General features: G+C 42.3%; 1 protein-coding gene across 1 annotated transcript; it reads right to left on the reverse strand.

The window, feature by feature from the left end:
• Positions 1–8,469: 8,469 nt before the first annotated feature.
• Positions 8,470–10,858, reverse strand: lratd1 (LRAT domain containing 1). Its single transcript, XM_044169786.1, has 2 exons — positions 10,679–10,858; positions 8,470–10,171 (listed from the first exon to the last, which is right to left on the reverse strand). The coding sequence occupies exon 2, from the start codon at positions 10,132–10,134 to the stop codon at positions 9,346–9,348; it is 789 nt and encodes a 262-aa protein (XP_044025721.1). The 5' UTR covers positions 10,135–10,171; positions 10,679–10,858; the 3' UTR covers positions 8,470–9,345.
• Positions 10,859–11,563: the final 705 nt, after the last annotated feature.

Genomic DNA, 11,563 nt, shown 5'->3' on the forward strand with positions numbered 1-11,563 from the left:
GTAGTCTCTTCTTGTTTGTTAGACCAAATTCATGTCCTAAGTTTTTTGACAATTTAACCCTAAAGTTAGTGTTATGATGAGTAATCAGTGTGTGAGAGACAGATTGTGACTAATTCACTACTGAGGAAATAATACGATTCATTAGCTATGATTTCAGACATTTCCTTTTTGCTAAAGAGCCAGACACTTTCCAATTGAGGTCACTCACTCACTTGGTACTGTGTCGCCTGCGTCACTGTGCCAAACAAGTTATTTTTCTTGGAAGAGATGCGTGTCCTCTGTGAACGCAGGATTTTAGATATTTTTATTTTAGTTTAGATAGTGGATGTCATTTTGTTCCACTATTCCTGCTTTCTTTCACAATATCACCACTGTATCTCTGCATGTGGCAAGGTGATATGGTGAAAATGTACAATATAGTGATGATTTTGTTGAAAATACAAAAGAAAGTATGATCATCAATGTTTGCATGGTGGTTTTTACGCATGTTTATATTTTCACTTTTATGTGGCCACTTTTATGTATAGGTGACATGTACAATTTGCATACCAGCAAGACATTTGTTGCGAGGCTGACCACCACATTCCAATAAACTTGCAATGTGACCTACAATATGAACTGTCACATTGTTTCACTGTTTCAGTAGAGACAAAGACATGTTGCATCTTCTGGTTGATTTAAACTTGATGACATATAAATCCCCATGGCTGGATTAACCTGTTGGGGAGCGGTGGGGCAAAAATTATTATGAACCCCCCACTCATCCCCCTCTGTGCGGTGTGCACTTTTTCTGTTTGAATACTACCTGGCAACAGGTGTGCTGTTATAAAAACTTAATGAAACACATTCATTTAGGACTATCCAAAATGTAAGCACAAAACTGAAAGAATTAAGGTCTTAAAACTAGATTTTGACACAGGGCCCCTCTTCGGGGTAATCGGGTAATAAAACAGGATGCACCTTAAGGCCATTATCATGTCAGTTGATACTGTGTATTTCCAAATACGTGTCTTTTTAATCAATTTAACCCAAACCAGTTGACCTCCAGTAAGCCAGGGGGGTTTGGGGCCCCTGGAGATTTGGGGCCCTGGGGCAGTTGCTCACTTCCCCTGGTGGGTAATCCAGCCTTGCCTCAACCGATTTTTATTTTTTACCATCCTTGCAGAGTTTTACTAACTTGACCATACACTCCACTGTTGTCTTGTCATTAGCTTACTTGCAATTATCAATATGTTTTGTTGTGTTTTGGGACTGAAGTAACATGAAAAAACAATTCTAAAAGTTTGAGGGGATGCAGGAAAACAAGATGAACTTCACAGATGTGCTCTGTGTTCTTATCATTGCCAGGCTGCTTTGATTATTTCAGTGTTGGTCATTTGTAACATTGCTGTGCAGTGCCATAAAACCATTTAGTCTGAACCTGATTTAATACAATTCTGCATTGTGCTCAGCCACCTCAGTTGAAAAGGGTATTTTGATTGTACCTTGTCATAAACCTTATTAATTGATATACTGTACTGTATATTTTGTAGCATTAACAGTATGAAAGGCTGGTGAGTCTAAATTGTTGTTCTTTCATACAAATCCTTTTGTAAATCCATTACAGAGAAAGTATTGAGATTTTATTTTTATTGCCCAGCCATATCACACAAATGTGGCTGTATTGACTTAGAAACACATGCTGCAGGCCTGGATGATTGCTTATTCACCAGCCTCTGACCTCTAAAATAGCCTTAGCAGGACACACAATAGCCTTAGCAGGACACACACATGTCAAATTACATGCTTGCTTTTTAGGTGCACTCTTAAAAGGGCAGTTTATCCCAAAATCAAAAATACTTTTTTTAATTTTTCCTCTTCCCTGTAGTGCTGACTTCTCGATGGCCGATAGCTCTAGCACTACACGTAAGAGGAAAAATATGTATTTTTTGATTTTGGGATGAACTGTCCTTTTAAATTCTTATCCAGAGAGAGAGAGAGAGAGATTACCAACATCCTCACATGAACCTCTGCAGTGTGAGCCTGAAAGAGAGAGAAGAAGAAAAAAGGATATCTGTTTAAACTCTTCCTGTGAAAATGAATTCACTGAGGGCATTATTCAACAATGAGCAATTGTAAAAGATGCGAGAGAAATTGTCGGGTGTAAAGAGTAATGTTATGAAATGGTAAAATATACACCTTTACTGGGGAAACACTCTGGAGTATAACATGACAAAATGTTAAGAGAATGACATTTCGCGGTGGGTTATTCAGAGCAGGGCAGCCAGGAAGGTTATGAAATGCTCATAATGACATTTACAGTAACCTTTTCCTGTGACTTTTTAAAAAGGGTTAAAACCACAGAGACGGAAAGATGGGGCTATGTTAGGTCCTTCCCATTAATCAAACTGTGATCGCGCTGGGCCACAGCCTGAGGGCAATTTCTCTTCTCACTCATTAAGAAGTGAGGAAGACGGGGCCACACACATAAAACAGTCAGGGCTGCAGGGTGGACTGACGGGTACAATACAACCCGAGGTCAAACCCTCTGATAGACCTGCTGTAGTATCTTTGAGCCAGACACTGAATCCCTGCTGTTTCTGACCTCTACAGGGAGGCTAAAGCAACTCATTATCATTACTAAAAAGAATTTAAACCGCATTCTCTTGTTAAGAATGTTTTCATGAAAATTCACTTTGCATGAATGTTTTATGATTGCCAAATTGCTCATTATTATGTACAAATGTGTTTAGGAAACTACGGCTATGCACATTAATTATGGAAAAAAGCTGTTAAATGGAGCTGATTTAAGGGAAAGGGGGCTGCTTTGTGAAACACTGATTATGAAAGACCTGAGAGCAAATGTGATGAGACATTTACAAAATGTTTGTGAATGAGACCTACTGCTGTCAAAGGAATGGAAAATGACTTTTACAGTCAAAAATTTTCATTTCATTCTCGTCCAAATTAGATTTCACCTTACAAATGTCATCCTCACCATATCTGAATCCCATGATGGCTGATTCTGTCTTTCGCTCTAAAAGCAATCAAATATCTTCGTCTTTGGTGCTCAGAGTAAACGTAAAGTTAATATTTGTAAAGCTTGTACCACCAAATGAATGAAAGGCACTCCTACAACATTTTAAGAGGTTGTTGATAATATGCTGCTGACATTTAGCAGTCACTGTCTCCTGACAGAGGTGGAGAGGACAGAGCGGAGCACATATCCTGAGGCCATTCAGTCCCTAAACTCAGTGAAGCACAGTCAAATGTTGGAACACCTGCTCTCAGAATAGAAAATGTGTAGGCTGTAAGAAATGCAGTTGGGTTTTATCACCTAAAAGTGTTTTTTTTTTTTTTTTACCACTGACCTTTAATATTTTAGCAAAATACATTGCCATACAAAGAACTTAACACTTGCTGTGGTAATATTGACTTCATAAAGCTTTAGTTTTAAGTCCCCTAAAGATTATTCAGTGGAGCTACGCAGCCACAGTGGTAGAAAGTAACTGAGTACATTTACTAAACTATTGTACAATTTTGATGCATTACATCACTTGAGTACTTGCATTTTATGCTACTGTATACTTCTACTCCACTACATTTATTCAACAGCTATAGTTACTTGTTACTTTTCAGAAACATAGGATCAGCTAATTAAATATCACTCATTGTTACAGATTAAACTACCCAAGAGCATGAAGAAGCAGTTACATTAGCTCCACCTCGGTCAACTACAACATTAGATTACTGCTTATATGTTAATTAAATACATGTATTTTACTTTTGATATTTTAAGTACATTTTGTTACTAATACTTTTGGTTAATTCTGACTAATTTTATTTAGTAAACTTTTGAATGCAGGACTTTAACTTTTAATGGAATATTTGTATTTTTATAATTACATCACAGCTTGCGCTTTTATCCAACGCAAATTACAGTAAGTAAGTAAGTAAGTAAGTAAAATGTGGTATTTCTACTTTTACTTAGGTAAAGGATCTGAATACTTCCTCCACCACTGCCCAAAAAAGAAAAAAATTGAAATAGATGAAGTACATCCACACTTGATGACAAAAATATCACCTTAACACAAAAGAAAAACCACAAAGAAGCTCTCCAAATTACCTTTTGATACCAAAATCTGTTGTCCTTGTTTGTACATGTCTTCCAAGCTGTGATACAGTGCTAAATTTGAATTGAGCAAACAGGTTTGAGTACAGCACTTAAAAAACAGGGGCCAGGTGCATACAAAGGATCTCATTTGAACAGATGTTTTATTTGCATGTCAGTTACTCCACCTGTTGTACCTGAAGCTGGGTGGGGCACAACCAGTGTTGACATGCAGGTTGTTTTCAGTGGGAAGACTTTTAGTATTGTTTAGTGCTGGAAGAATGTTGAATAGCTGGTATAATTCTCGTTTGGGGATGTGTGTTCCACACAACACAAATATTACACTTTTTCCACATGTCCCTATAGAGCAGGGATTCCCATTTTTCCTTGGAGTCTTCCCTTGTTAAGTGTAAGAAAACTTGAGATCTCACAAACCACACTGACCCTAACTAACACACACACAAGCAGGTTTGCTACTTTGTCTGGCCAAAATCTGTTCCTGTTATTCCTTAAAACTAAAGTTAAAGTTTCTCTTGAGGTAGAGAGTACATATTTAAATTGTTATTTAAATTACTGTCAGTCACTTGTACTCACTTTATTTAACTATATGGTAGACCTTCATGAGATACAGTATCTTACATGATGAAGGCCTACTGACTGAAATGTTGTAACTACATAAAGTAAATGACAGTGTATGGCATTTCTAGCTCCTTCTCCGTTTAAAGAGTTTTTGGTACCATACTCCTGTTATTAAAGGTTAAAGCTGGTGATTTTCTATACTTCTGTTATTGTCAACAAATCCCAAGAAAAGACCACAACAAACAGTGTGCCAGTCTGTCTCTCAATACTTTCCAACTTTCCTACCCTGTCAGTGGCTCTCAGCCTCAAGCCCAATAGTTCTTACTAAAGTTGTAAATCTTTAAAAACAGGTCACAAATATAAACTTTCATTAAAAAAAGGCTGAGTGATTTCATAAAACAGCTGGGCACTGTAGTTTTTAGCAAACATTACTCAAACAGGAGTAAGTAGTGCATTTATTGGGAACTAATTTCAGCTGCAGGTTTGGTGTTCTAGTGAGTACAGGAGCAGCAGGACAATGTATATGGGACTGAGTCAAAATAAACTACAGTGCCCATGTTCATCGCAAGTAACATGTCACTCAGTGCAGGGATGTGGCTCAGTGGTGTGTTTTTAATAGTTTTTGTCCTACAATGGAGGTGTATTGCTATATCTGGCTTTGGCAAAACAGACAATAAAAGGAATTTATTGTCCTTATTCCTTATTTATTATAAGGAATTGATATGGGGTGCAAGAACTTTGTTGTTATTTCACTGATAAAATACTGATGACAGACTAGGATTCTGCTTACAGGTTTTAGGGTCCAGACTCCAGCTTAAAGAATCCCTGTCCAAGCACCTGTCCAAGTGACATGTTTATACCAGCCTATTACAGGTTTAATCAGTCTTGCACAAGACAATGCTTTGATGGCATTGATAAGCAGGTCCAGCTGGCCATGTAATTTAAATTACAAATGTGTTGCAGCATGTAATCAGTTTTAAATGTCAGTATGTAGGTGCATGTTCAAACATAGAAATACTGCATGTGATGCATGCACACATTTTACAACAGATGTTTAGCGGGAACCACTGGTACCAATGTTTTAACAGCATGTAACATATTTACCACTGCCTCATTTACATCACCAACTGTGTAGTCTGTGTTGTTGAGTAAAGCGCCCAATCCTAAAGAATGGTGGATGAGGAAAACATTCAAGTCTACTGGGAGTCCAGACCAGTGTCTAGATTAGAGGGAGATCCTCTTAAAGGCATCGTGCAGAAAGGATATTCTTCCTTGTTCCCTCCTCTCCAGAACATCTCCTCTGAGACCACTGATTTAGCTGGCAGCAGGCAAGCTGGGATCTGCTTTGTCCAGATGCACACACACACACACACACACACACACACTGAAGACAAACCCCAGTGTGAATTGAATACATCCATGCCACTGAACAATAGCTGGTCCCCAGTGAGTCGGTGTGTGAGTGAGAGAGAGAGAAAGGCAGAGAGAGAGAGAACTTTGGTTGTCATGTTTGTCTTACATGAGTAGCTATTAAGGCTAACATCGAGCTTTAAGCTGTGGAGGGTCTGCACAGTCACACACACACATGCAGGCAGACACAAGACCTCAGTGGATATACAGTGCGACAGTGGCTGGAGTTTCCCTAGTAACAGCGTTTACTTTCACACTGTCGCTGATGGATCTAAAGATGCAGACCTTTATGAATATACATGCACACAGCATATGGCCAAAGCTGTGAGTGGCAGGTTGTATATATACACAACCTGCCACTCACAGCACATATATGGTGTATACACACACACACACACACACACACACACACACACACTGTCATGTCAGATGGCAGAAGCCTCTTCTCAAGCTAACAATGTGGTGTGCGTTATCTGCCTGGGGCACACACACACACATAGACACACTGGTAAATCTTTTACCGAGGCCTATTAGTCACATACCACAAACACACACACAAACTCTTAACACCAGCTGCCCCAGTACCCTGATTTTGCAAACTCACAGGGGATGTCTGATGCACTCACACACACACACACACACAATCAACCACCTGGGGCAACCTCAATTTAACATTGAGCCTGTTAAAAATGTCATCAGCGGGTGAAACAGAAGAAAGCAGAGGGATAAAACAACAGTGAAAGGATGTTTATCTAAATCCAACCCGGAAAAGATGTTTGTTAGTAAGAATTACATGCTTGGATAATTGAAATGCGTTTAAATTCTCACTAAAACATCTATTTCAAATCTGAAACATCCATTTGAATACTTATAAAGACATGATTTCCATTTTTTCAAATAAAATAAAGTGGGTATCGAGTCGGGTATCATCAGTGTGGTTTTGCTCTGTCGGTGCTGTGCTTGCGCAGTAAAGGAATGGATGATTTTTGGCTTTGATGAAACAATGAGAAACAAAGGTGAGGAGAGTAAAGCAATACAGAGCAAGACTGGAGAAATACCAGCCAACAGACGCTAAAGAGAATTAGAGGAAAGGGAGTTATAACAGGAGAAGAAATGTGTCATATCACAGCAAAGCCAATAGAATAACGTATATGAGTCAATACCTGGAGAAAATCTTCTCAAGGCACATTTACAGGATTCACAGGCTGTATTTTGACATGTCTGAGGGGTAATGATTGCAACATTTGCACATTCAAACACACACATACAGAATGTGCAGAAGACCCGTGTCTGATTGAGCTTGCCAGTGCAACAAACCGCACCTACACCAAACAAGTCCATCAGACACAAACACACACATGGGTAACCCTGCATGCATGCTGGTTTCCCTGAACACACACTCTCTCTCTCTCTCTCTCACTCTCCCACACACACACACACACACACACACTCTTTGTCTGCCAGTTGGTTTTAGCTAAATCAGCTGCAGCTCTGTTATTTATCAACGCATTGAGGCTAAAATCACAAGTAACTAGCGGTGAGGATTCAACCAGACAAGCTTTATAGTGGCAACATTATATTCTGAAAACCTCTTCAGCTTATGTATGCAATCAAAAATGAATCACAGGTATACCAGGCTGCCAGGCAGAACAAAGACACACATTAAGGCAAAACTTTTCCATAAATCTACTCTCTGGTCCTTTCAGACTCAATTAAGCAAACGTACGGAGGCAAATGAAGGTAGATGGGCGTCTTTGGACTACTGAGGTGATGGATCCCACCTTCCCTGATACTACACATCACAAGAGAAATTGAAGGCACTGTCTGACTCTCATAGCAGAGGAGTAAAAACATCAATCCAGAGACAAAGCTACTGTAGACTAATACAACACAGGTGCCACAACAACACAATGTGTTTCCTCATGATAAGCATTATCTGGAGGACATCTTGTTCACAATGCAGATATAAAATGTGATTTAAGAAGCCAACCTGAGATTGGTAATGCTACTGTGAAGAAGAAAAATACATAATCGGGAGATCAACGTATCTGTGAATGTCTAAATACCAGCAGAATAAAACCCACACATGGACAAATAGCCTGTGGCCAAATACTGTATGTTCCTGTTGACACTATACAGCTGCCATACTGTAGCTCCCAGATCCGATATGGATTTTTCATAAAGCCTTTATGGGTTTGATGCAGATGATCATTTTACTGCCTCCAAATACTGTGGAGATATATGAAGCCGATTTGGCTTGAGGCAGGTCAGGAGGCACTGGAACATCAATAATTAATAAATCCCTCTATGTGTGAGAGTGAGAGTGAGAGATCATGCGTTTGTGTGTAAGCAGTCATGTGTGATCAAACAACACCTGCTGGACCAAGAGATCATTTTCATATTTCAACCTCCATTTATTTGAACCAAAAAAATCAGATCAGGGTTAAATCCACTAAACTTAAATACAAAAATAAGGGACTCAAATTGAAATCAATATATGAATACAATTTACACATACATCCAGTGCTGTGGAGCAGGATGACAGCATTGTGAAAATGACAGTACTCTTGTTATGGCAAAAGGGGAGCTTGAACAAGCCAAATGCTTTGTTTAGGCAACTGCTAGTCATCTGGGACTGTCAGAGGTTTATGAATTAGTGGATCTGTGTTATGGTCAGTCCCGGTCTTAAAGCTAACAGTAAAAAAATAGAAGGGAGACTTTTCGAGAGCCATCCCAGATCCTATCCCCCCCCCCAATCTCTCCCTCTCCCGGTCTCACCGTCTGGTCTGCCGCAGCAGGCGCCCTACGCCGAGAAGGGGCCAATTCCATTATCCCGAGAAATTAAACAGAAAACCAAACCGAGCCGTGTGCGCTATGTGCGGTTTTTAAAGGTGATTTCGCTGTTCGGGGCAATGGATTTAGTAGAAGTCGTGTGTCCCACTCAGCACGAACTGTAATCTGAAGGGGCGTTGTCTGTTTATATGGCCGCTCTCTCTTAGTTTTCAACACTCTGCAATATGATGGAAATTCCACAGAGCTCCTGTGGTCCAGACGCAGCCCGGGGTCCATCCGTAACAAACAGACAGTCCAAAACCAACAGGTCCTTGCATGTGTGTGCGTCTGTGTGCTTGTGTGCGTGTGTGCGGGTACGTTTGGTTGCGCGCAAAACTGTGCGTCCGCGCGCGTTGGCGAGAAGAGGCAGCGGGTAGTGGGTGGGGGTGGGGTGGGGATGGGGTGGAGGAGAGGATATCAAACGGAATCCCTGATCATTCCTTGCCCCCGTTAACCAAAGACAGCTCTTTGAGAATTCCACTGGCGTCCACTCGCCTCCTCTCTCGGATCATGTCCTCCAGGCTGCGAAAGACCAGAGTGTGCACCCCGCTGCCGGACAGATGCACTTTGAGGAAATACTGCTGCTCCGCTGAGTGCGCCTCTCCCCCGGCTTTGAACTCCCGTTTCCCAAAGCGGCACCAGGCTGCGAAACTTTCCGAGTTGGTCCAGCATATGTCCTCGCTGCTCAGACCCAGGTGTCCCACTGCGTTCTGCATCACTAGGTCAGGAGGAAGCGGCCGGTACCGGTACCGATTGTTGACTATCCTCCCGTGGCGGCCGTTGCTGATCTCAAGCAGGCTGTCCTTGCGGATCTCGCCCTTGTGCAGATGAATGACCTGGTCGTCCTGCTCGTAGATGGCCCAGTGGGGGGCTTGCGCGGTGGCCACCAGCTCCAGCAGGTCCCCCGCTTTGCACATAGTCAGCAAAGTTTTGACCGAGTACGCATTCAAGTCCTCGTTCTCCCGCAGCTTGGAGAAGATGCATTCCTGGGAGCAGAAGGCAGAGTACTCCACCTCGCTGACCGAGAAGGGTCCCTCCTCGGCCGGGCTGTGGTCCTTGGTGAAGCCGCAGTCGGACGGAGTGCGGTCGTCCACCTCCTCCTCTTCGTCAGAGAAGAAGTAGGCTACGCCGACCCGAAGCTCGTCCTTCTCCAGCCCGGACGGATCCCCCGTGGGCAGTTCGCTGTAGTTGAGGTGGGTGATCCGATCCAGTTGATTTCCCATCAATGACCTGGCAAGGCAGAGGCATGGACTGCGGTGTCTGAGAGGGATGGAGAGAGAGAGAGAGAGAGAGAGAGAGAGAGAGAGAGAGGGGGGGGTGTCAATAGCGTAAAATATAAACACCATTCAGAGAACAAGACACATATGGCACGAACGCTTGGCTGCATTTAAATCCCTTTGCTCGATAGATAAGAGAGTAGGCTAAGAAAGCACTCAACACTTCTGAGCAGTCACCTGTACAGAGGGGCAAGAGTTCTCTCGTGTTATTGAGCCGAAAGAGTACACTAACACAATCAATGATCCACTGCCCTCTTGCCCCCTTCACACCCAGTTGACGATCATTAATTCCAGTGGAATTAATGATGATAGTAAAAGAGCCCGCGTTTCCCATGCAGAAGAAACGAGGAAAGAAAAAAAAGAGAGGAAAAACAATCTGAAGCTCGCAGCTGTTAAAGAGTGAGGAAAGAGAAAGCACCGTGAATAAAGGCAAGTCATGTGTCTTTACGCACGGCTCAAAATGAAAAGAAACTGGAGAAAAAGAGGATACCTGTGCGCTCCCCGGGCAAATAGTTAAATATCCTTATGGTCCATTAGTACAGAGGGCTGCACGGTCCACTGCTCCCCTTCTTTCTCTTCTTCTCTCCTCTTTCTTCTCACACTTCTGTCACTCTTCGCACCGCGCACCGGGCGCTCCGGCTGTCGAGCGTGCTAGTACTTTACTTCTTTCAGCTCCAGCTCCATTTAAGTACCAAGGCGAGCTCCGCCTCGGCCGGCGCGCTCCGCCTTCAGTGGGTTTTACTGGAGCACAGTCACGTATCCATTACCCCCGAGCCAATGGGAGCGGCGGAGAAATATGCCAGTCAATCAGAGGATCCAATCAGGTGCGCGCAGGGGGGCTGGCGGCGATAGGCAGCTGTTACCGTGGCATGGTTTTTGTTGTCAGTGAGCTGTGGAAATCTCTACATGATCAGCGGAGTCTGTGTATGCAAGTTAAAGGCAACAGTCAGCAGTGATAACGGAATGCATATATCAAGACGGGCATATGAGAGAAGCTCGAGTTTTTATTTCGTTTTGATGTGCTATAAACATTTCTACTATCGCAAAACTCCCAAACTGCCCCCTTATCGCATGCACACTCTTGCTGCACGACATGACAAATGTGTTCCCACTTTCCTGAATATAAGAGTAGCCGCTGTCCTCCCATGTTCCCATGTGTAACTTGTGTGTAAATTAGTTCCACATGCTTCACCAGCTTCACTACATCTACGGCATCACTTGTTCTTTCATGTCTGTCTGTCAGTGTGTGTGTGTGTGTGTGTGTGTGTGTGTGTGTCTGGTAGAGACTATAAAGGGAGGGGCTGGAGGCAGGTGTGTGTTTGTGTGCAAGGTAGGAACAAAACAAAGGAGTCTATAGGGAGATTAATACACACTC

The sequence above is a fragment of the Siniperca chuatsi genome, linkage group LG16 (genome assembly GCF_020085105.1).
Source record: "Siniperca chuatsi isolate FFG_IHB_CAS linkage group LG16, ASM2008510v1, whole genome shotgun sequence".
NCBI classification, from domain to species: domain Eukaryota; kingdom Metazoa; phylum Chordata; class Actinopteri; order Centrarchiformes; family Sinipercidae; genus Siniperca; species Siniperca chuatsi.

Excerpts from the sequence above, each read along its gene's own strand:
- lratd1 (XM_044169786.1), bottom strand. The coding sequence starts at position 10,134 with ATGGGAAATCAACTGGATCGGATCACCCACCTCAACTACAGCGAACTG.